Below are 27500 nucleotides of genomic sequence, written 5' to 3' on the forward strand. Positions count from 1 at the left end.
AGCTAATTGAAAATATTCTTTCTGGAAAAAAAAACGAATAGAACATATTCGAAAGTTTTCTTTTCTTCCTACAATGTCGGCAGATGAAGACGATGAGCGATGGGAGAGGAGCTGAAGTCGTGTGGACATCCGTCACCAAAGAGTGAAGTCACTCGAGAATACAAAAAACAAAACCGCCTCAAGTGCTGCACTTTATATCTTGAAGTGCGGTTTGTGTATCGTTTTACTTCTACAAATCAACTTCCTGTCACTTAATGGGGGTTCTATTAACGACACTCAAAATGGCGCCTCACTCAGGACTACACACGCACAAACACATTTTGAATAGGTGTATACATACTCACACACGCACACATGTATATGTGTGTGTGTGCGTGTGTGAGCATGTATCATGATCTTGTATATACATATGCATAGATATGTGTATGTATGCATGCATATATGTATATATATATATACATACGTAAATGGATATATACATACATATATACATACATATATAATATATACATACATGCATATATGTATTATATATATACATACATATATATAGATATAATATATATTATATATATATATAGATAGATAGATAGATAGATAGATAGATAGATAGATAGATAGATAGATAGATAGATAAATAGATAGATAGATAGATAGATAGATAGATATACATATAGATAAATAGATAGGTAGGTAGACAGACAGACAGATAGATAGATATGTAGTTAGTTTTAGTTAGTTAGGTAGGTAGGTAGGTAGGTAGACAGACAGATAGATAGATACGTAGTTAGGTAGGTAGGTGGATGGATGGGTGGTTGGATGGATGGATGGATGGCTATTTTTCCGTGCGTGTTTGTGTCTATGCAGGTGTAGATGTAACCTACAAAATCCCTGGCCATACCCTATTCAACACGTGTGTTGCTGTTGATATTTGTTCGTATGTTCAGTTCATCAAAACTGGTACCAGTAATATACTGCAGCCTATGTCGTCTGCAGAAATGCAGTCCAAACTAAAATAGTTTCATACCTATTTTCCTTTAACATGTGTGTGTGTATATAAGTGTATGTGTGTGTATGAGTGTAAGTGTGTGCGCGCGTGTTGTCTTGAAAATAAAGTCTGTCGTTGTTTTGTTTTTTTATTGTTGTGGTGACGATATCAACTATCCTTCAGTAGATTAAAATCAAATGTTTTCTATCCGTGACCTTCAGGTTGGCTTTTCCTCAAACATACTGTATCTAGAACTATATTATCAATCTGTGCTTTTCTATTTTAAAGAGGTTGTTTGGGAGTTCTTTAAGGGCAACTTGGCTCCTGATTTTAGCAATTCAATCGACGGCATAAAAATACTCTCAATGGCTCGGAAAAGGCTTAATAGGGTGAATGGTGATATCAACTATCTTGTCCTGTTCATAAATTTTCGTAAAGTTAACAAACTCTGCATTATAAATCATATTGATTTATTAAGGCTGTGATCGATAGATTGGTAGAGTTTCTGCTTTGATGTCATTTCTGACTTACTGTTCAATACAATATTAAAGATTCCCGCTCAAAGAAAGAGGAAGGAGAAGGTTTGCTGATTACAAATAAATACCGTATTTACTGAACGAGTACTGACACCAGACACTGAGAACCAGAACGATTGACCTACAAGATAGATGAAAAATCATTCTTATAACATCGAAATCTATATCCGTTGACCAACAAACTCAGCTCAACCAGTTGAAGTGGAACTGCGCCAGTGACCAGGTCGCAGTTTAAGAGAAATTAACAATTCTTGTCTGCTTTTGAAGGGCTAAAATGTGTCTTCTGTGTTGGGTTGGTTTCTAAAGGGACAATCAGTCTCAACAAAAATGTGGGATTCAATTTAAAGGATCTTATTCGTTCTTAACAACATTAGGAGAGAGGAATTCTGACAAACTGAATCAATTTAATTCAATTTTACGGTGTACGAAAATTTAAGAAATTGATATAAGACCACATATTTGTCGTGGATAAGATTAATCGATGAAATCACCCCCTTTTGACACTAGAAGTACTAGAAACTCAGATTGTAAGGGAGAAGAACTAAATACTCCAATGCAATATTAAGCTCAGGGTCTACAGTTTTTTTACGGTCAGCTTTTGAATGGATGTTTTTGTATAGAGACAGGTCAGCAGTGGTCTATCTGTCCCCTGACACGCAAGCTGTAGGCTGAACGGCTTGGCATGGCCCACAGATGTGTTCTTTCAAGAATACCTATTTTATGACTAACTAGGAACCATATTACACATACCGACCGACCTGATTTCAGGAAGTGTATGGAAGAATCGCATGGAATTGTCTGAAGAATTACAGATTGGAGATTCTATACATCTTTTTTCTACATGTATACCTTTGTGATTCCTATCGTGTAATGAAACATGCGTAACATGGAATTAAAGATATACTAAATTCTTCTAGTCTCCTGTTTTGATATGCAAACTGAATTTACCAAAAATTTCAATCACTTTGTATTTCACATTTAAAATTAAACATCTACAACAATCCATTGGATTAATGCGAACCTGGAGACGTCCTTCACGAGGACACAGCTTGGATTGTAACCTCTTCTAAACAATAGATATACACTCATTATATAAACACATATTTTTTATAAGAAGTGTGACAGTGACTTCGAAGAGTAGCAGGCCGAATCTTCGAAGTCACTGTCACACCGCTTCTCGTAAAAGCATGATAAACATGTACTCTACACGAAGTATTGAGTAATTCTTCGTTTTAACGCAAAATTGCTTTTTATTATAACTCGGCATAAAAACAAACATTAATGTGTGTGTGAGAGAGAGAGAGAGGGGGGATAGAGTGAGAGAGAGAGAGGGAGGGAAAGAGTGAGAGAGAGAGAAAGAGTGAGAGAGAGAAAGAGTGAGAGAAAGAAAGAGAGAGAGAGAGAGAGAGAGAGTGTGTGTGTGTGTGGTGTGTGTGTGTGTGTGTGTGTGTAGACAGACATAAAACGTAATGACATGCTGTCCTTAGAATTAATGACATTGAATGAGCTGTTGGGTTTTTGTTGTTTTCTTATGGTGTTTTGTTTTTGTTTTTTACGTCCTTTGGTTGTACGTGCCAAGGTGAACACCACCCACCCGTTACTACAGCACAAGAGCTGTCCTAGCTATTATAATATATATATATATATCTATTATATATATATATATATATATATATATATATATATATATATAATACATATATACATATACGTATACATATATACATAAATATATATATATATTTATATATAAATGAGATATATATATATATGATATAGATGTAGTATGTATGTATGTATTTATATATTATATATATATATATATATATATATGTATATATATATATGTATATATGTATACATACATACATATATATATATATATAATATTATATATATATAATATATATATATATATTATATATATTATATATATATATATACATATATATATTGGTGACTGCCAGCACTGCATCTAACTATTTCTGACATTTTGTTGGATAAAAATGTGCAACGTGAAGTTGAGGGGGAAGGGGGAAAGTAAAGGAAGCTGAAGGGTAGGAGGAAGAAAGAAAAAAAGGAAACCTAGTGGTGGTGGTGGTGGTGGTGTGGTGGGGTTGCGGTGGTGGTGCGGTGAAGTTGTTGTCGTTGGTAGTGGTGGTTGTGGTGGTGGTGGTTGTGGTGGTGGTAGTGCTCGTCGTAGGCGTTGTAGGCGGCCAAGCTTTTCTTTAAGTGAAGTTTAAATTTTTCTTGAAATGCATAATTAAATGAAGGAAACAAGAAAAATTAAACTCGATGCCAAAATATATCCATCCATGAGAAATATAGAGAGATGTGATAAGTCCAACTTGAGAAAATGAAGAATGTCGCCTGGAAAAGTTCTGACAATGCCTTCACATCGGATGCCATGTCATTTACGCATAACCTCTTCCTTCGTCGTACATCCAGCGAACTCGTAAGATGTTTATTGGTTTCGATTTTACAGTTCATTTAGTAGAAATCAAATTAATAATATTTAGGCTTTAAATCTGAATTTTGATTTCAAATTTTTGTACAAGGCCAGCAATTTAGGGAGAACGGGGACTTGTAGATTACATCGACCCCAGTGTTTCACTGGTATATATTTTATCAACTCTGAAAGGATGGAAAGCAAAGTTGTCCGCGCGACGGAATTTGAACCGAGAACGTAGAGACGGAAGAAATGCCGCTAAGCATTTTGTCCGGCACGCATACGATTCTACCAAGTTGCCGCCTTTTTAAATATGAATATTCATTATGAAGATAAATGAATGCGTTTACACTCGTTTATCACGGTGTTAAATGAAACTGTAATAAATGAATGATAAAACATGGGGAAAATAGGTTTTGTTCGGAGACCTTAAGTTATTCTGAGCATTGTGGATGGTCACGGGCTGCGCTTTCGTGGTGCAAGCAGGATCTTTCAGTCGCTGACCCGTGTTATCGCAGATCAAATAGTGTTAAACAATTTTACAATTGAGTGTACCGTGTTATCCGGATCAGTGGTTAGAGAAGTTAGATTCATCGTTAAGAAAGCTAGATCTATTGGTGACCAGATACCTTTTGCTGCAGCACCGCCTTCAAGAATTTTGGTCCAACCATTCGACCACAAAGCTTTTTTAAGACTGGCACTTATTCTATAAATCTCTTTTGCCGAACGGCTAAGATAAGGGGACGTAAACACACCAACGCCGGTTTCCAAGTGTTGACAAGGAACAAACACAGACAGTCACACACACACACATACAAATATATAAATTATATATACATATTATATACATACATACACACACACACACAAGGTTGACTTTGCCTTCTATCCTTCCGAGCGATGGTCGATAAAATAAAGAAGAAAGAGGTCAATTGCTTAAATCGAAACCCAATCAGCTTAATTGACTTATCCTGTCGCCCAATGATTCATCCCCCGTGCTTGTGTTTCACTCCGTTTTTACTCAGGTACCATCTTTCCAATAATAACTACATTTTCCCATGCATTCTCATCCAATTATAAAAATGTATAACTGAAGCGAATTTTGACTGCTATGTCTAGCATACTCGTTCGTTCTATATTTGCTTTCGTTTCAGTTACATTTTTTCTTCCTTTTTCCTTTTGTCTTTCTCTCTTCTTGTTTTCTTTCTTTTGTTGGTGGGGGCCTTTGTTCTCATGTTATTCTTTAGCTTCCCTTTCGTTCTTTTTCTAACACCCACACCACCACCACCACCACCCGTCCTCTCCATTCAGTAACGCAGCAAGTAAGCTGTGACGTAAGTTATAACAGTTATAACTAAGAATCTCAGTTTACCATCCATGCATACAACCCCCGAATACCAACTACATCACACATACACACACAGACACACCATTTTCTCTCCTTTATTTTTTTTCTGAATTTTTGTTTTTGAATTTAATTTGATTGGTCTACGTGACTATTTCCATGTCTCTGCTTGTCGTCTGCCGACCTGATCCAGTGAGGTCAGCCATTACATCATTATATTCTTCTCTTTCATCGCGATATGCTCGCTCATCCTTCACCCAGTTAACAAGTATCACATCTATTTCGTTTTATTATTTATTATTATCGCAACAGCCAACATCTTTCTCTTTCCCAAAACACAGATTCTCTTTCACTTAACCTTTATTCTTTCGCTCTGTCTTTTACACAATCAGCCTATATCTCACCGCCGGTCCATGGATGTCTGGCTGCATGTATGTCTCTCTCTCTCTCTCTCTCTCTCTCTCTCTCTCTCTGCATATATATGAACATGAATGTGTATTTATGTGTGTATGTGTGTGTATATGTGTGTATGTATATATGTATGGATATATATGTATATATGTATGTATATATATGTATGTGTGTATATATATATGCGTGTGTATATATATGTATATATATGTATATATATATATATCTATATCTGTATCTATCTATCTATCTATCTATCTATCTATCTATCTATCTATATATATATATATATATATATATAAGTAGACTAACTTAGAAAGGTTTTGGCCAGTATTGGCCCAGGCCATGTCTAACTTAATAGCACCACCTGGCGAAGTCTTTCAATTCAGGATTTGGGCACCATTCGAGCAGAGAGTTATTGTTTGCGGTGACATATCCGAGTGTGGGTGGTTTGTCCGGGACTGTTTGAAGGAATTTGTCCAAAGACTTCTTGAATTTTGTGTGGTCAGTTTCTGTTTTGACGTGTCCTGGTGTAATGTTGAAGAGAGCGATTCCAATTGAGGTGAAATAATTGTGCCGTATTGTTGTTATGAGATGCGATTTAGATTTTTGTTGTGGACGGATGGCACTGGTCCAAGCCTTGGATGTATTTTAAAATATTTTTGGAGACCTTACTTTTGGGATTACCCTCGTATATATATATGTATATGTAAATATATATATATATATATATATATATATATATATATATATATATATATATTATATATATATATATATATATCACAAGCAATAGGTCTAATCTAACTTTAATAATGTAAACCATATGTCAGAATTGTGGGAAAGGTAAATTTTAGCCTTTTTGTAATTCATGAAATAAATAATAGGAATCAGATAGAGGAAAAAAAATTAGATTTCAGACACTGACGAAATTACACGGAGAATGATGGATATTTGATGAGATTGCTGGAGGCTTGCGGTATTATCTAGAAATGGACGAATAGATTTGCCGTGATGAGAAAGTTTGAAAGACAAACTGGCGGTCATGGACAGATTGGTATTCATACGAAGTCTGACGAAAAAGTATCGAGATTGTTACTATGATAACGGACCTAAAGTAGGCAGAGTGAAGCCGCTTGGCACAGATTGACATTTAACTTGGTCGCGCTTGCACACTTAGTTATAACATTCTCGCTTCCTTCCGTTGTTTGTAGCAGTGCTTGGAAGTAAAGTGTGTCGAGTGTGGTCGTCTCAAAAAGATTGGGTTTCAGTGTCGCAGGATGTCTTTGATTGTCTCGAGGAAATCGAAAACCCTCTGGAAACGGTCTCAACAAATGACGAATCGTGGGTCTTTGGCAATGATCATGAAGCCAAGGTTCAGTTTTCGCAATGGAAGACCCCAAACAATATTTCAAAGTGTCGAAGAAATCTCAGAATGTGATGAGGTAGCTGCTTGCTTTCCCCAAAACGAGATTTCCAGGAATGTTTCCATCAGTGGAAATGATACAGAATAAAGAGTGCGACTTCAGAAGGGGACCACGTTGTGGTTTCTTTTTTATAACACTAGTCCCGATACTTTTTTGATCTGACCTCGTAGAGTTAAACAAACGTTTACACACACATATGAATAAAGACGTAAGGATGATATGTAAAAAGAAGATATAATTATTAATCTAAGATAACAACAACAACAAAACAGAACAAGATAGACTCTGTTAAAGACGTCATCGCTGTTCTAAAGTAGTCTCGCTCAATGAGAGAAATTAAGCAGGTGTAACTTGCAAAAGATTATATCTCAGAACATTTCGTGTACGTGATGAGAGCAACGGATGGGTGGCTGCACGGTTAAAGCTGTTACTAAAATAAATAATATGAAACGAGCTTATTGAAAAGCAAAGTTCAAACTCTTATATTTATGTCGAAAGTATACATCCATCGGTCCGTCCGCCTTTCCATTCGTCCATCCATCCATATATATACGTACCTAATTTCCCATCCACTGTATATGTCTAGACAGGTGCAAATATCTTCTACATCACATTTAAATACAGGGAGGACGGGAAGGAGAGAAACAATAAAACGAGAGGAATATTAAAAAGATTTGCCGCGAAATAAGTCAGCGCCGAATCAGTGACGCCAAAACAGCTGCGCCAAAACTTCTCGTCCTGTATGTATCTTTCAACATTTGCCTAGTTAGAGCGGATTCACCAAATGTAGAACCATGCTAAGCATCTATGTTTAAAAAACTTTGACTAACAAGAATAAGAAATGAGGGGGGGGGGTGAATGAAAGCAAGGAAGAATGAAAGAACGAAAGAAATTCCAGTGCGAGGAAGATTATGTGTGTTTTATGTGAATATCTTGTAGAATATTGAGAGATTCGCTTGGTCCTCATCTCTGTTGGGGTTTGTATGAAAGATATTTCTTAATGAACTTCTGTTCTACAATGTAATTAATTTACAATAATGAGGAGGGCAAGCAGATACAAATTGATCGAGAGGGAGAAAGTGGTGATGGAAGTCACGTTACAAAGTGAAACGATTAGTTTTTACGTGCAAAAACATTAAAGTGATCTCTTCAATGATTATGCACGTAAAACAACTGTAAACACACACACATCATTCTTCATTCATCATTCATTCTTGTGTGTGTGGTGTGTGTGTGTGTGTGTGTGTGTGTGTGTGTGTGTGTGTGTGTGTGTGTGTGTGTGATCAGTAAGTTGTTTGCAATAACATTCTGCTGCCCCTCTTATACTGGTGACTACTAAATATCACGGATTGAAGGGAGGGGGGCGACTCCTTGAGGTCGGCGCCAGCCCTCAAAACTTACATCAGTGGGGTAACTGGTACTTTATCAACTACAGTGTATGAGTACGAGAGGGAGAGAGAGAGAGAAAGGACACACTCATCACTAGCCCACTTCACATTTCACCAGCTTCATTTCTGCATTGTTCCAACACACTTCAGCACCCACATACATACCTGTCCCCACCCCTTTCCTTCCCTTTCTCCCATCCTCTCTCTCTCTTCTCTCTCTCTCGTCTCGTCTCGTCTCTCTCTCTCTCTCTCTCTCTCTCTCTCTTTCTTTCTCTCTCGCACCTCTTTTCTTTATTCTTCTACAACTCTGTATAGAAATCTCTTTTTCTCACACAGTTCTATATCAAGCACGAGCACGTACAGATACATGGTGTACATGAATACAGACAGACAGACAGACAGACAGACAGACAGACAGACAGACAGACAGACAGACAGACAGATAGATAGATAGATAGATAGATAGATAGATAGAGATAGATAGATAGATAGATAGATAGATAGATAGATAGATAGATAGATAGATAGATAGATAGATAGATAGATAGATAGATAGGCAGACATGTATACACCATTTACTGATATATATATATATATAAACACACACACATATATATATACATAGATAGGCCACTGGTTTTATATACATACATACATACATACATACATATATATATATATATATATATATATATATATATATATTATATATATATATATATATATATATATTATATATATATTCATATATATATACGTATACACATATAAACAAACACAAAACTGCTTCTTCTACTTTGTCCAGCTAACTCTCAACTCTCATCCTTCTCTTGTTCTCTTCTTATTTGTCTATCTTTCAATCTAAGGTTGCCTGGCAAGATGTTGAACAATTGCGGGTTCTTGAAATCCAGGCTTTTGCAGTACTGAGTCATTATTTTAGATGGATGAGACGGGATTTTTGCTATGATGCAGCGTCGTCCAGTTCGAGGATTGGTCTGGCTGTCAATTCCAAAATTGGGAGCTAAACCCTCCAAGATCTTCTAAATATATATCACCGCACATCTCTCTCGTCTTCTTTCCAGGGAACAGAAACTCAGCTCCTTTAGCCTCTCCCAGTAGCGCCCATCTTTTGCATCGAGTCAATCTTCTTTGTGTATTGGCACTGGATTACTTCGAGTTCCACAGTTTGTTCCACACTCACTGGGGACCATAGCTGGGACCAGTAGTACAAGCGGCTGAGAACGAAAGTCCTCCATAAGAATAGCAGGGTTTCCCTTTTCCTGGTACTGAATGTCCTCAGAATCCATTCAAACAACGCTTACATAGTGTTGCCATTTTGATTATATACACAGGGAATGTTGCTTCATTGCTCATGTGAACCTCCAGTTCACGCATCGACTCTGACTCTGGGATAGTATTGCCTATTGGACCAGTGTATTCTGATTTTTAGCCTGGTATTGGGCCGATAGTGGAATGCCTGAAATTTCATAGCATTGAACTGCATGTTATTTTTGTTGGACCATTTGTAGATTTCGTTCAGGTCTCTTTCTGCAGTTTTATGTCTTCTGGGTTCTTATCTTTTGTGTCTCAACAGTCAGACTGGCTGACGGTACCGAGGAGAGCTTGTCTGAGAGGGCCACCACAAATAGTAGTGACCCCAGTACAGTTCCCTATGAGACTCTACTTAGAATTAGTGTCTCTTCAGAGTGAGCACCATGCCACTACGATCTTCAGGCGACATTAAACAACTTAGGTACACCTGTACGTGTCTATACATCATATATCACATGTATTGTGCGCGCGCGTGTGTAATTTTCTCTTCAAATAAAATCAACAAAAGGTGTACCCATCCGGTGAGAGATATATATTGGTTAATATACACAGTGTATAGTTTTGAGCTACTAAGAGTTTCATACATTGAAGATGTTGTCTAGGCACGTTTTAATAACATGCCTAGTGTCTCCAAGCAATCCTAAGGCTCTGATCACATGGCTTATACTAGTTGCAAATCAGAAAAGAATAACAGAAATCACGAGAAAAAACGGGAGGAAGGTGGATGCAGTAAAAAAATGGGTGAAAAGAACGGAAAAAGAAGGAGAAAACGGAGAGAGAATTAGAGTTATGTCTCTTTTGACTTTAAAGCCATAAACCTAGTTGGTGTAGAATCAACGGAGGCGGTCCATATATATATATATATATATATATATATATATATATGCATATATACACACACACACACATGCATTAAAACATAATCTAAGAGGTTCATGCCATTACGGTCTTCGGGCGACATTAAACAACATAGGTACACCTCTACGTGTGTGTACATCATATATCACATGTATTGTGTGTGCGTGTGTGTGTGTGTTAGTGTGTGTATGCGTGTGTGAGTGTGTGTGGTTATGGTTATGAAAGTAGAAAAGAATAAAATGGAACAGCTAAGAAATCTCGACAAAATAAGTCGAACTTCATTACTGGTGCAAAACCGTCTGCTGAACGGAAGTTCTTTCGCTTAAATAAACAAAACACGAGAGTCGGCCATTGCATTTCGCCTCCTTTTGCTGTTCAGTAGTTTGCTCAGGTAAAATATAATTACTTTTAATACTTTAAACATATTCTATTGAATGTGCAGAATTAGTTTCTTGTTGTTGTTGTTGCCGCTGCTTCCCTTTTGCCCTCCTCTTCTGTTTTTGATGTAGCTGCATTTTAGTAAACGGCTTCTGCCTTTATTCATTTTTGTAGAAACAAAATAACCGAGTGAATATAATATTATTGAACAAACTGATTTTTATTTACAAGTTCAAATCCCGCACCTGGCGGATACATTGTGGACGTTTATCTGTCTGTGTTTTGGTTGGGGCGGGGCCAATGATTTCCTTTTGTTCACCTTGCTGCAATAGACTTGTGTTTTCTTCTGAAGAGAAGCTAAATATCTCTCTCTGTATATATATATATTTTCTCTCTCTCTCTCTCCTCTCCCTATATATATTTATATATGTATTTCTCCTTCTCTCTCTCTCTCCTCTCTCTCTCTCTCTCTCTCTCTCTCTCTTCTATCGTTATGTCAATGATGCACGTAACCTTCAAACTGTCCAGTCCACTTCGTTGTATTAAAGGCTCCATGAAATAAGAATATTTATCAGCTCTGAACAATAACAGCACCACAAAAAGGGAGTCGAATAATCCCTTAGCTTACAGTGCTGAGCAGAGTAAATTCTGGGCTTTGCAACAAAGAATTGGCTGATTTGCTAGGGATAAATAAGAAGTATTCAGAGATATCCTAACAATACAATGTCTTAGGAGGGGTACCCGAGGGGTACTCCGGTGTACTCTGTCGTTCTGATCATAAATCTTGTTTGCTTCTATAATGAAGAAAATACAACTCAGATATATTCATTAAGATCTCGAATCGACCCGTGCCTTGTGAGTGTACCTAGGCAGACAGAAACTGTGTGAATGGACGGATAGATACAAAGAACTACTTATAATAGTACAGACACACTCATTCATTCGCTTTCTTTCTCTGTTTCTCGATTTCCCTCTCTCTCCCTCCCTCTCTTTCTTTTCCCCTCACTTTGTCTCTCTCCCTTCCTTTCATTCTGTCTATCTTTTTCCCTCTCCCTCTCTGACTCTCTGCCTCTCTCTTCCTCCCGCTCTTTCTCTCTTACACACAACCCAAATCTCTCCTAAATGCGGTCTTGTCTAAACAATTTCAATTTCTCACCGAAGAAACGGTCTTCTTTGAAATGTTACAAATGTCATACATAATACTCTTGACCTGTTAGAAATAACAGCCTAGACATTTGTCGAACTTCTCTAAATTGGCCATCTTCATTGTTTCGTGTCGTAGCAGGGTTTGTCATTCAAACCTTGACTACGTAATTTGTTAATGGATGTCTACATCAAACCTCCATATAGTAAGCAGTCCACGAACAAAACACACCAACCGACTTTAAGGGAACTTCTCTCCAACTATAAACAATTCGCTTACGTGTCTAAAACAGCCGCACCTTACTTCTTGGCGTGGAATCTGTTATGTAATTCGCTCTTGGTGTTGCCGACATTTACCAAGACAATGCCAGCGATTCCATATGGCTGTTGTAGCCAAGTATTTATTGCTTTTGTCGACACTTGACGATTCACAGGTGAACCATGTGGAAATAACATTCTGCCTCTTTTATATTAGAGAAAAAAAACCTACTGTTCCTTGATACGCTACGTCGATATCACTTGAAGCTAAGCGTATGCACACACACTCATATCTACACACATTCACACATACACATGTACACCTTTATACAAAATGAGTTAATATATACATGCATCCATATAAATACATATACATAATCTACATATATATATGTATTAAAGATTGCTATGGCTAGTCTATATATATATATATGTATGTATGTATGTATGTATGTATGTATGTATGTATGTATGCATGCATGCATGTATGACTGAGTGAGTGATATATATATATATATATATATATCACTCATATATGTGTGAGTGAGTGAAGAAACGAAAAGAGTAGCACTAGCACTCAATTCGTTTGGTTGGAGCTATATTTTTAATAACAGTTTCTCAGTTCCACATCACTTAAATTTCCGGGAGCGCAGACGACATATCCGGTGCTACATCAGATGCTACGAGCGTTTCTTGTTAAGTATGTATGGGTGCATGACTATAGGAGCGCGGTTTTCTATAATGATCCTTTTCTCAAAGGCATTTATTATGTCCTTTTTTTATGTTTCATTTCTAATTGTATTCTTTTCTAAAACTTAATATTGTATGTCTTCTTTATTATATTACAGTAAACGCGGATTGCGTTGATGGATGGGTGCAGCTTAGAAGCGGCCGTTATATGTTTGTATGTGAAAAGGAAGTTTATAGTGATGCCCTCGCCATATGCAATGAAAACGGAGGCTCCTTGGTATCCATCAACACTTTAAAGGAAGCAGTAAGTATAATTTGCTTTCATATTTCAACTTCTTTTCGAAGGCTTATCCAGAATTGCACATCAGTTCTTCAAGTTAGTTATTCTTAGATGATGTTCCACTGACGAAGCCTAATAAGGCCAAAATGTGTCTGAAGTCGTCACTGAGTTCTTTTCTCTTGCTTCTTTTCCCAGAATGGGTGTAATTATGATTTAAAGTTATTGGATGTCTACACTATAATTTGTATGCAAATACAAAGGGAAATATATATGAATATTTTGTTATATTTCGGGACGATCATCACACCAATAATAAACACGTGTACTGGTTCTATTTCACTTCGGATTTGAACATGACCTGGAATAGAGAAGGCGTGTCGTTGAAGAGGTTGCCAGTAGCAACGAAAGGATTTTTAAAAAACATAACTTACTGATTTATTAACCGAATAATTAATTTAAAAAAAAGATTAGTTAATTGGCTAAATAGTTAAGCAATTGATTAACAACTATCAGTATTTGAACCCACATTTTCTGAGTTTGATGCCTATCTATATTAACCATAATGGGATCCTTGTGCTTACATTTGTGCGCTGTTTCTGCATTTTCGGAATTGGTTGAGGAGTTTAAGATATAAAATTTCGGTTTTTTTGGTTTTTTGTTATTATAGATGTTAACTCCGTAAGCGATGGCTTTTATCACTTTTGTACAGGCAAGCTGTACTATAATAAGGAAAGATGCTTATTGATTAGTTGATAAAAGAAAACAATTATTTAAGTTTACACGCCCAAGAAATTTCTAATTTTAGTATATTTTTTTATCAAGGCGTTGTTTTAAATTTTTTTTTTATTTTATAGATTTCAACTACAGGAGAGTATTTTTAATTCCCTGCGTTTTTTTTTAATACTGTGAGATAGTGTTTCCTCTTTGTCTTTTGTCTCTCCTATTCCTCTCTCTTTCTCTTTCTCGCTCTCTCTCTCTCTCTCTCTCTCTCGCACACACACACAAACACACACACACACACACCACACACACACACACACACACACTTCATAACGTTTCTTTCTACAGACATTTCAGTAAAACCATTTCTCTAAATTATCAATTTAACCCAGCATCAGCCAAATCATTTTAATTCTAGCATTCTTTCATATTCTTGGGATTGTTTTTGAAAAGGATAAGTTTTTATTTGCACATATCAATTGTACCAAATACAAAACGTCTTTGAATAATAATCATGCGCTCCATTCCGTTTTTAATTACCTAAAAATTATCTAATTAATTATTTTCGATGACCGATGTAGGATTTAAAATAGCACTCATGAAGGAAAGGTAAAAGCCGTTCAGCCTCCCGCGACCACCCCGAAGAGAAGCTGCCTTCGTTATTTGTTGATTTGGTGCATTAAACGTTTTGTATTTTATTGTAACGTTTCAGCCATCTTAATGTCAATCGAAGCTTTCAGAGTACTTTATATAATATGTGGGAAATTTAGTTCTTTAACTCATCAGCTTCCAAACACACCACATTCGAAATTACGAACAAAAGCCTTATTGCATCCGTCTGATATTTAGAGGTTTCCAATTGTTCAACTGCCAACCCAAAGAAATCAGAAATATAAACAGAACCTCTATTGAAACATTTAAAAAAAAATAAAGAAAACATTGGATAAACTCCTAACGATGGTACCGAGCCAGCTGCGACAACAAAATTGGAAGAAAATATATTAAAGTGGTGCTCCAATATTATGGCCGTATTCCTACGTCTGAAACCATTAAAAGGATTAAAAATCATATATATATATGTGTGTGTGTGTGTGTGTGTGTGTGTGGTGTGTGTGTGTGGTTCAAATGTAGAGAAAACAAAGGTCAAAGACAGGCGCGGGAACAACAAGCAGGTGTATTAATTTGACGCTCGAGAAGAATAGAAAAGTCTTTGATGTTTCCAGTCTACGCTCTTCATCAGAAAGAGATGAGAGGAAAAAATAGAGAGAAAGAGAAAAAAGGGGAGAGAGAAAATGTGTTGGGTTTAACGGTTTTTAACTCGTTTAACTTGAATTAAAAAACCCATTAACAAGAAATTTTTTTATGGAGAAGAAACTTCTCTGAGACTCCGGATTTGAAAGTTCTGTCTATAAGAGAATTCGATTTTAACACCCACCACATTTGTTCTGCTTCATCTCTGTATTGAGAACGCTATGAAATTAAATATTTCGATATAACTAATTATTTGCTTCGACATTTTACACTGCAGGCTTTGTGAAAGCCAAAGGTCCCCCAGCACAGCCTAATTTTCTTTTTTCATAATAAATTTATTGTTTTGTTATACTAGTTTCCACCTTTCACCTTTTCTAGGAGGTTCTGATAAAGAAATTGATGGAAATCATCACCAGCGTCGAACAAGGTACTTGGTGGGTTGGTCTCAGTTTTGATATTGATAAAGAAACTTGGATCTGGACAGACAGAACATCCTATGACGATTCAACAATGTCGTAAGTAGAGCTGATCGTTTCCGCTTTTTTTCTTTCTTTCTTTTTACAAAATAACTTATTCTGTGATGTTGCTTTTTCCTAAGTATAGTATGCTTATATATATATATATATATATATATATATATATATATATATATATATATATATAGGTGTGTATACATATATATATATAGGTGTATGTATGTATTTATATATATATACACACACAAAAAATATGGGGATTTAGTTCACAGGTGATCTAAACGATTGGGTGCGCTAGGAACGCAGGATTGCACCTAATGACTTACACTCATGGATCTACGCAGGATTGCCCATAAGGACTGATGCTTTGGTTTCTTCTCTCATTTCATCTTCTTATTCTTTTATTACCTTCCTCTATGTTATCATCTTATTGATATGTACCGTTCTCATTTTCGGATGATAATGTCGAAATTGAAATAGGAGAATATACCTGTTGTTCTGTGTAGGAATTGAACGCTAATCCATTTGGTTGCAAAGCCTACGCAAGCTAGAAGTCAGCACTATATACAACAATGTTACCTTTTGGTTGCTACATCAGTAATTGTGTTATGAGGATTAGTCTTTAATGCTGTGAAGAAAACATTGTTATTAGAATCAGTAAGAAAACGATTTCGTCAGTTACTTCCGATTAAATAAAGGGCGTTGATGGGCAAATTGCGAAATTATTTTTCGGGCAGACAAGCTACTGAGATATCAAACTTTGGATCCTATTAATACTACTATTATTATTACTGTTGTTAGGTTTTATCTGTAACCAAGGCATTTATCTCTCAGCGGCTGAATTCATACAGCTCTAAATAGATAAAACCAGTTCATTGCTGTAAGGCAGCGCCAGCCGAGTAAAACAGCTGACTGTCAAGTTGAGATAACTGGCGTCCTGTGATCTAACACATCTTCCCTGTCTCTGCTGTTCTCCGTCAACAAAGGGAAACGCTATGCAATTACTTGATCTGCTGGAAAGAGTAACTAAGTGTCCTTCAGATCAAATCCTACTATCTCGGAAAGGAGAAAGGAGCGTTGAATGGCGCAGATCTGGATATACTATGTCTGCAAAAGTGACTTAGCTGTTACGGCTGGAATACCTTGTATCAAAGATCTATCCGATCAAGTTTGATCTGGAACGAAACGACAACTAGAATTGCCATCTTAAAATACACGAAACATGAGGAATACATTCCCAGACTTCCACATTTTGGTAGAGAAATCTTGTAAAAGGAGAGCACTTTTGGTAGAGAGCACTCGACGCAGGCATGACATATGGCCAGCTCTCTTTCTTTCTGTAGCTAAATGCCCGTTAATGGAATTATTGTTCTTCTTGGTGAAGACAGGATTTCCAAGAAGAGGCGACAGTTTCCATAAGAATATTTATAATACAGCTCGGTATTACAAGCAACTCATGGATGATTTTATACGAATAACATGTCGGTTAGAAGTATAAAAAGAGTCCTAAATATCAGGAGTTGGTGGTGGTGGGGGAATTCCGCAAGAATGTGAGGGGGGAACTGAGGTGTTTGGAATTAGAGTTTGGCAAGTGGGGTTCGCAGTTTGTAAACTATGGAAACCCGAGCAGGAATAAACATAACAATATCCATCAAAAGCTACCCAGAGGCTGCATAGAAACTACCAAGATGGCCCTAGCCGGAACAAAAGGTGACCAGTCGGGTTAATAGAATTTTGTCAGTTGGACAAGAGCTTGATTTTACCGAACTAAATCGGATTGTTTGGATAAGGCTGTATATTGTAAGATCCTAAATATCTAATGACCCACACGATACAACACTGCCACTGCATCCAAGAACAGACCATTCTTGGACATCGGCAGATGTACTTTGGAATCCTTCAAGAAAATTGCCTCTCTTCATCGTATCACATTGTTTTGTTATATTCTTTGTTAATTTTTTTTCTTCTTTCCTTGTAATTCTTATTTTGTATTCTTTGTGTTGTTTCTTATTACAGACTTTGGGCTCCGGGCGAACCTAACAATGGACTAGCCGAAGAAGACTGTGCCGAGCTTAGCTTTGAAGGAAAACTTAACGACGAGAGTTGTCTGAGCGCGAAACCATTCATCTGTGAAAAAATGAAGAGTAAGTGTGTGTGAAGGAGAAAGCTATATAAAAATACATTCATATATATGTGTGTGTGTGTGTGTGTGTGTGTGTGTGTGTGTTTCGTTTTAAGTCTTATTGTAATAAAAACAATTTCACATTTAGCTGAAGGATTACCCCATACTTTTGCTTGAGTACAAATTTATCCTTCTTTAACCAGAATAGTATTGATAGGGACTTCGAAGTTTCGGCTCACTCGGCCTTTGTCGGACAGACACACAGGCTCGTATGTGTGTGTTTGTGTATGTATGTCATTGTTCAGTTTTATTTCAAGATTTCTTGCCAATAGAGAAAGAGCTGGTTTCTAACCTGGATCCAAGGCTCCTTCATTGCAATTTCAACATCAAAAACAGGATAGTTTTGCTTGTATCCGTGTAGATGTGCAGATTTGTATGTTTTGTTTTGTGTGTGTATTCTCATGCATATAGTCACATATCTAGGCATGCTCGTGTATACTTAAATGCTTATGATGTGGGTGATATCTGCAGTGTGGACTCTACAGAGTCTGCATCAGTTGCCACACTTTACAGGCTCTACCTGCATCTTTGTCATACATACATACATACATACGTATGTATGTATGTGTATATATGTATGTATGTATGTATGCATGTATCATGTATGTATCTATGTATTATGTATGTATATATGTATTATGTATATATGTATTATGTATGTATTATGTATGTATAATGTATGTATGTATGTATGTATGTATGTATGTATGTATGTATGTATGTATGTATGTATGTATAATTGTACGTATAGCACCATTCTTCATGTCTGTATGTATGTATGTATGTATGTATGTATATATGCATGTATGTATGTATATGTGTTTGTATGTATGTATGTATGTATGTATGTATGTATGTATGTATGTATGTATGTATAATTGTACGTATAGCACCATTCTTCATGTCTAAATAAATAAGTAATATTTCCTGTTAATGATGAATGTAAAAGCGGTCATGTCTGACATAAAATACTCGCTGAAGATTATGTTTGATTTAATCGATTTCACCGACCAATCCTTAAATTTTCTAGCCCTGTGTCTATGTTAGAAACCTTCTTATTTTAGTTATTTATTTTTTTGTTTGTTATTTCTTTTTTTTGTCCCCCAGTTGTTATTTCATCCGACAACCGTACGACCCATAGCCACACATCAAAATCCTCGACACACCACCACCAAGACTTCAGTTTCTCAACCTCTCGTAAAACCCCGTTTATTAATGGCGATTATTCTACATTTGAAACAACCATTGACTCGATGGGCGGACAAGTTTGCTCTTACGCAAGTGGTAAAGTTGTGGAGGTTAGTGAAGACGGATTCTGCCCTGAACAAACTCTCTTAAATGTAAAATGGCCACGTACAGCTGCTGGTCAACATGCCATGATGCCTTGTCCATCAGGAAGCAGTAAGTCTCTCTCTCTCTCACTTTTATGAAACTATTTATCTTTTTACACTCTTTATGTTCAACTTCTTCTCCTTTTCCTCTTCGTTCTCATACTTTCCTCTCTTCTTTTTTTCATCTCACATTCCATAAAATCCTTCTATTTTCTATTTCTCTCCTTCCCTTCATTTCTCTCTTTTTCTCTGTCCCCCACTCTCTCTTTCTCTCTCTCTTTCTCTCACTCTTTCTCTCCCCTCTCTCTCTCTACCAACAACCATTATCATTTCTCCTCTCTCTCTCTCTCTCTCACTCTATCTTAGACATGGCCTTCAGGAAGTGCAACAGTTATCCCGTCTGCTGGGAAGAAAATCACAATATTCAAAATTGTACTTCTCGACAAATAAGGGATTTCTTGAGCAAGGTAAGTCATTTTTTTCTCATTTATTATACACCACTGCGGTGAACAAGTTCCTGACGGGATCGGTTTCATAAAGTACCAAACAAGTACCACAGGCCAATGCAATCGACTAAACAATCCCTCAAACATTTCTGGCCTTGCACCTTAATTGAGAACACTATGTTGTTGTTGTTGTGGCATGAAAACTCACAGCTTATTTCGCTAGGTATGATGGAAAGTGTCAAACTGTCCACAGCCAGCAGACTAAGGTGACATTTGTTTACTGGTCATGCTTCTGCGAAGAATTCTTGCAGTTCCAAGCAATACTGATTTTTGTAGGTGTTCTACCTTCACACTAGCACTTTTTCCAGCCATGTTGGTAGATTTTTTAGCATATTATTATTATTATTATTATTATTATTATCTCATCATCATCATCATCACATCATCATCATCATCATCATCATCATCATCATCATCTCATCATCATCATCTCATCATCATCATCATTATTATTATTATATTATTATTATTATTATTATTATTATTATTATCATCATCATCATCATTATTATTATTATCATTATCATTATTATTATTATTATTATTATTATTATTATTATTATTATTAAGAAACAATAACAAGAGTGCGACTGTTATCGAAATATTGTTCATTCGATGAGAATATACTCATGCAGATAGAAAGAGTGTAAGAGAGAAGTGCGAACGAGAGAGAAATTTAAACTAGTGAAACATTAAAACGTCTGATGTCAAATAAGTCAGCGTCGAATCAGTGATGCCAAATAAACGACACCAAAACGGCTGTGCCCCAACGTCTCATAACCTGTCTTCTTTGAAAGACACATGGTGATGATGGTGGGAGGGAACAGCCTATTATATCGATCTCAGAACTTGATGAGTACTTTATTGACTCTTGAAAGACGAAAGTTGATTTTGGCTGTTGAACCCAGAACCTATGTAAAGTAATTAAATATTGATAAGCATTTTGACCGAAGCTTTTAATGATTCTGCCAAAAACTAATAATTTTAATGTCCCATTTCTTTTTTTTTTCCAGGCCACCTCAGAGTTGTCTAAAGGAACAAATAAAGCCAAAGTTGTGGTTTCTCAAAAGTTGGCGGATGTTACATCTCAACCGAAAATGTCAGTTGAAGATTATGTCGTTGCATCAAAATTCTTTAAAAGCTTCAGTAACTCCTTAGATTTCTCTTCCAAACCTAAGAAAGAAACTGTCGAATCCATAGTTACGGTGAGTAAGATACCCGTAGTTTGTGACGTTTTGTTGAATCACTAAAATCTTCTAAGAAAATCTATCGTATTTCGTTGCTCTCTATTCTTGAGAGAGGTTGTAGAGGCAGAGTTCCCAGGCACCCACCTCTTCCACAGAATCCTGTTGGAGTCAACCGTCATTACATTTTCTGGCTGGGTTCCTAAGTGTGGCCAACAGAAACTACGGCTATTATCCAGCCAATTCCTTCTTGGTCCACCCTTTGGTTTCTTGCCTGTTGGCTCTACTTGAAGAATCCGCTTTGCGATTCTTTCCTGCGACATTCTAATTACATGCCCTTAGTACCAGAACAGAAATCTCCCAAGAGTAGTAGCAGCTCATCCTGAAGAAATTTTGTGATGCTCGAACCAAGCACGTTGTCAAGTTATTCCAGAGATCCTTCAGAAGGACCCCACATCGTACAAAACTTGACCATTCTTCGTACATCGGAGATTCTTACTCGATAAATCTCAGTCATTACTATTTGGTTTCTCATTGTTTAGTTTCGGATTGCCACAGATTATCACAGATTATCTATGCCTGTAAAAATCTGAAAGTTATTCCAACCGTGACCGCTTGGTTTTTTTCGGTTTATCTAGGACTTCTCAATCTAATGTATTGTATGCGTGCTCTTCAAAATGTGCAGTATTTTTGCAAAAGATGTAGTGTGATTTGAGAGATATTTCATTGCTATTTCTAGCAAAATGAACGATCACATGGAGGCTTGCTTATGTTCCTCAGAAGGGAACAAGTAATTCTCCTGAACTCTATGAGTTCTTCTAGGCTGCAGAGATTGCTGCCATTTAATGTTCATTTCTTCATCCAATGTTTTCAAAAAACTACTCTCTCGCTTATTTTGTCTCTCTCTCTCTCTCTCTCTCTCTCTCTCTCTCTCTCTCTCTCTCTCTCTCTCTCGTACTCTCAGCGTAGCTAGATGAGAATTTTTGCGCATGCGTGAGATTGTGTGTCTGCGTATGTAGGCTGACGCGCATACACGTAGGCATATTTCAACACACATGTACCACACACACACACACACACACACATATCACATTCACATACATTACACATACATAATATACTTCTATAAGTTACCATTTTCCTTCCATTTCTTCCCAGGATGTTGTAAAAATCGGCAATAACTTAATGTCCAAAGATCAGACGAAAGCATTTAACAACATGACCAAACACGAAGTGGTGGAATCGGCCTCAGAGCTGATGAGTTCTGTGGATTCTGCGACTATGAAACTAGTGAATGCCATCGACGAACCGCAACTAATAGTGAAAAAGACAGAGAACATCGGTAATGCATTTTGTTTTTTATTTTTAAGTTTATCTCAAGAAATTTCCTACAAATTTTAGAGCCAGCATTGAAAGTTACGATGCTTTGGATACGAATAGGTCCACGTAAACAACGCACTGTTAGCACAAAAAGTAGGACACAATATTGACTAGCATAAGGCGGCGGACTGGCAGAAATGTTAGCACGGCGGGCGAAATGCTTGGCGGTATTTCGTCTGTCTTTATGTTCTGAGTTCAAATTCCGCCGAGGTCGACTTTGCCTTTCATCCTTTCTGGGTCGATGAATTAAGTACCAGTTACACACTGGGATCGATGTAATCGACTTAAACCATTTGTCTGTCCTTGTTTGTCCCTCTGTGTTTAGCCCCATGTGGGTAGGAAAGAAATAGGTATTTCGTCTGCCGTTACGTTCTGAGTTCAAATTCCGCCGAGGTCGACTTTGCCTTTCATCCTTTCGGGGTCGATAAATTAAGTACCAGTTACGCACTTGGTCGATAAAATCAACTTAATCCGTTTGTCTGTCCTTGTTTGTCCTCTCTGTGTTTAGCCCCTTGTGGGTAGTAAAGAAATAGATATTTCTTCTGTCTTTACGTTCTGAATTAAATACCGCCGAGGTCGACTTTGCCTTTTATCCTTCCGGGGTCGATAAATTAAGTACCTGTTGGGTACTGGGGTCGATCTAATCGACTGGCCCCTCTCCCAAAATTTCGGGCCTTGTGCCTAGAGTAAAAAAGAATATACCTAGCAGTACAATATGGTTTCAAAACGAAACGCGGTGGCCCGACCAGCAATTTATATGTATTTTTGTATTGATTTTTAAATCTACTTTGATATATTATCGATAAAGTTGACCGTGGAGATTCCAATATTCGTAGAAGGTTAGACAAATTGGCTTTGGTTTGCATCCTTCTGAAGTCAGCTAAATATTTACATGAAACTTCGTTTATCGCTGATCTTATTCATCACTGGTCCCGAATAACACGGTACGTTCACTTGTGAACCGTATTACGTTCAGCACGGGTTGGTGTGTGATAACACGGTTGGCACTTAGTCAAGATTCTGCTTGTACCCCCAAAACACGCCCCAGCAAACACCCAAAATGCCCAGCTACTCAGAATGCAGTGACGATCACTTGTATCGAAATGACGAAGCTGGGAATTATTTTTATACAGATTTACGTTCTCGATCTCATCAACATGGAACCAATAAAGAGAAAAGAAAGAAATACGAAGGCACCTGATCCTAACAAATGATGCAAACGCCTGTATTCTCAAAAGAAGAAATGGTTTAGATGACCAAGAAAATATATGACGGCGGAAGCGAGTTTGGGGTCAATGACTCTACCATTCGTTTTATTTACCAAGCATGCAGATATGATTCGTTTGTCATTGATTGGTTTCTCACTGTATTATTCTTTAACCAAATCGCCGTGGTAAATGAGGAGAGATGTACCAGCCATGTACTTGAGTCACTTTTACTGGCCACGTCCTCTCTCTTGAATTTTGGTCTTGTTTGTTGGTAGAAACCTTTTATGAATTTTAATCATTTCAACCAGATTCAGTAGCAAAATGCTGCAAATGTACGAAAAGTAAATAGTTGTTACATGGAGGGGAGAATGACGGGATGAAAATGTATGTTGGAAGGAGAAACGTATAAAATGGAAGCTGACCACTAATATCTTGTAAGTCTGTTGTGAGCCTTGTTAAATATCTAACATGTCCTTCACACAATCTTTCATTCTTATTTCTTTTTTCAGAGGCTCAGCTGCAAGTATTAGATGTCGACAAATTAGAAGAACCGGAAATAACGTTTCATTCTGAAGGAGATTCTTTCGCTCTTCCTTCTGAAAATCTGCGATCCATTAGCAAAGGTAGGACCAATTCCGTTTAAAAATAATACTCACACATTGTATATACAACAAAGACATAACTACAAACACACACACACACACACACACACACACACACACACACACACACATATATATATATATATATATATATATATATATACATATACACACATATACACAGATACACTTATACACACTATGTGTAGACATGCATAATGGACTCTTGTCTCATCGACGGATAAGGGTTTCGCATTTCAGAGTTGACCAAAAATGACCATCACCCTCTGACCGCCTGTGTACAGAGTCAAGGCTGAAATATTACCATAGCATCCCCTATCTGTCCCGTCGCCTCTTTCCCTATCACCACCGTACTTATGAAGGAGGTGTGATAATGCTGGTGTTGAGGCTGCTGTCTTGAACAACCTGCACAGTGAATGTTTTTAGAGTGAGAATGGTTTGTGCAGAGCCAGTCCCATTCTCTTGTATTGGTCTGATGCAACAAGTGTCACGCGGTCAGTTGTTATCAGGAGGCAGAAGTTGTAAATGAGCAGCCGAAAGAGCTGAAGATCTTCATCTGGCCTGGGTCTGATGCTAATTAACCATAACTGGGATCCTAGCAGGTGTTACTACTCCGGATCAGAGCAAGAACAAAAGTGGCTCAGTGGAGGTTGCGCACACCGAATCGGGGTCCCGATACTTCATGCAGTTTAAAGTCATACCCATAACTCCTAGGGTCGATGATTTATTCGACTAAAGGCGGTGCTCCAGCATGGACTGAAATAAGTAAAAGAAATACAAGAATCTACATATAAAGTGAGTTTGCTTTTTGTTTCTGTCGCAGGTGGCTTGGCTAAAGTTGTGTTTGTGACTTACAACAGTTTGCCGGATCTTATGCCAACGATAGAGACTGATACTGCGGAAGGTCAAAAGGAAGTTAAAATCTACAGCAAGATCATTAGCGCGTCTGTTGCTAATTACCATGGGGAGGTGCTCCGAGAACCCGTGGAGTTTTCTATGGAACACACTAAGGTACGCACAACTTCTCTCTTCGTTTTTCTCTCTCTTTCCTCTTCTGTCTCCTCACCTACATCTCCTCCTTTGTTGCTTCCCTTTTCTCTCTTTCTTTCTTTTCCCTCCTCCAACCTCTCTCTCTCTCTCTCTCTCACTCTCTCTCGCACACAAGCATTATGTTTATATGTGTGATATATGTGCGCACACAGGCACACACATGTACAGATGCACCTATGTATACCTATGCATACAGATATGCACGCATGTACTTGTGTGCCTATTACAGGTATACACACAGTGTTTGTGAAGTATGTATACACACACACATCTGTATGTGCATAGATATATGCATACAGACATATATATATATATATATATTTCTTTACTACCCACAAGGGGCTAAACATAGAGGAGACAAACAAGGACAGACAAAGGGATTAAGTCGATTACATCGACCCCAGAGCGTAACTGGTACTTTATTTATCGACCCCGAAAGGATGAAAAGCAAAGTCGACCTCGGCGGAATTTGAACTCAGAACGTAACGACAGACGAAATACCGCTTAGTATTTCACCCGGCGCGCTAACGTTTCTGCCAGCTCGCCGCCTTTGACATATATATATATAAGTGCTTCTCTTCCCTTGTCTTGTGCATGTAGGAGAGAGAAAGAGAGAGAGAGAGTGAACAGAAGCACCCTGGATGAACCAAGATGGACTGCTTCCATCGTGTGTTTCTTTGTCCCTCACACGTCCGTCTCAATGTCCAGGGACCAATCTAATGTTCTCATGGTTTTCTTTCTTTTTTCTCCTCAGCCTTTACCAATCCATGTGAAACCGCGCTGCTCTTTCTGGAACATGACAGCCAAGTAAGTAACGCATTGAGTATATTTAAGTATATATGTATAGGCATGTGTGTGTGAGAGAGAGAGAGAGAGAGAGAGAGGAGAGAGAGAGAGAGAGAGAGAGAGAATGAGTGAGTGAGTGAGTGAGTGAGTGAGTGAGTGAGTGAGTGAGTGAGTGAGTGAATGAGTGAGTGAATGAGTGAGTGAATGAGTGAATGAATGAGTGAATGTGAGCTATTTGCTTTTGCTCTTTAACTCCCTGATTTTTTGTGAAATATTGCCTAGATATTTGATAACAATGAGCATAACGAAAGTTATTGTAGGGTTTCCAACCTATTGTCTATAAATACCCTCATATATATATATAAAAGCAATCGCCATATTCCCTTCCATATCGGCTAACTCTGATGAGCGTAGAGTTATATAATCGGATTGTTACCTAAACTCCATTGTATTCCTTGCGCGAAACCAATTGTTAAGATCAGCCATGATGGATATTTAATACCACATATTTCGGATAATATACCCACCCTAGTAACAGATATACGAGTACATCTTGTCCCTAACTTATGGTCCCTTAGGCGACTCACGCACATGTGTGTGTGTATATATATATATATTGTATATGCACTGTATATATATTGTCTTATTCTTTTGTAGCACACGACCATATTGGTCTCAAAAGGGATGCAGAATGATAAACTCAGATATTTACCAAACAAAATGTCGCTGCAACCATTTGACAAATTTTGCCATTCTCATGGACGTCGAAGGAATCGAGGTAATGTTCCATAAATATATACTTACAGGTGTGTGTGTGCGCGCGCGCATGTGCATGTATTTGACTGAATGGCTAAGCAGTTAACTTCACAACTACAAGGGGTATCGGGCCCAACCCAGCAAACTTTGGGAGGGTCATTATGCCGTTAAAAATAAACACGCACTGGTCCGGTCGTTTATTGTTATTGTTAGTTAATGGGTTAGTTATTCCACTAACAAATTTATCGATCAGCCATTTTTTTACTAGTTTTTCTAAATCGTTTGTTAAACACTTTGGGTCAAGCAGTTAATCGATAGTTTAAATGTTCGGTGTTGTTCATGTTGTCATTTCTTTCTTTTTTTTTTTTTTTTTGTCAAATAATTATTTCATTGCATTGCTGCAATCTCTCTAGTGACACGTCTCTCTACTTCCATTTTTTTTCAACTTCAAAAGAAGTATAACTGGAGAGATTGCAACAATGCAATGAAATAATTATTTGACAAAAAAAGAAAAAGAAAAATAACAGCACAAGCAATACCGAACACTAACAAAAATAACAATGA

General features: G+C 37.3%; 1 protein-coding gene across 4 annotated transcripts in view; it reads left to right on the top strand.

Annotated features, from left to right (window-relative positions):
- LOC115214950 (adhesion G protein-coupled receptor L3) overlaps positions 1-27500 on the top strand; it is a 98342-nt gene that overhangs the window by 56562 nt on the left and 14280 nt on the right. For 2 of the 4 annotated variants that reach the window (XM_036505255.1, XM_036505254.1), the window contains exons 3-13: positions 13362-13507; positions 15833-15969; positions 17947-18074; positions 19220-19513; positions 19810-19910; positions 20963-21154; positions 22292-22475; positions 24231-24344; positions 25168-25355; positions 26149-26201; positions 26838-26958. In XM_036505255.1, coding sequence (XP_036361148.1) covers positions 13362-13507; positions 15833-15969; positions 17947-18074; positions 19220-19513; positions 19810-19910; positions 20963-21154; positions 22292-22475; positions 24231-24344; positions 25168-25355; positions 26149-26201; positions 26838-26958 — 1658 coding nt within the window. The remainder of the gene's footprint in view (positions 1-13361; positions 13508-15832; positions 15970-17946; positions 18075-19219; positions 19514-19809; positions 19911-20962; positions 21155-22291; positions 22476-24230; positions 24345-25167; positions 25356-26148; positions 26202-26837; positions 26959-27500) is intronic. The other 2 variants (XM_036505257.1, XM_036505256.1) reach the window with 2 other exon arrangements.

Source organism: Octopus sinensis, linkage group LG8 (genome assembly GCF_006345805.1).
Source record: "Octopus sinensis linkage group LG8, ASM634580v1, whole genome shotgun sequence".
NCBI classification, from domain to species: Eukaryota; Metazoa; Mollusca; class Cephalopoda; order Octopoda; family Octopodidae; genus Octopus; species Octopus sinensis.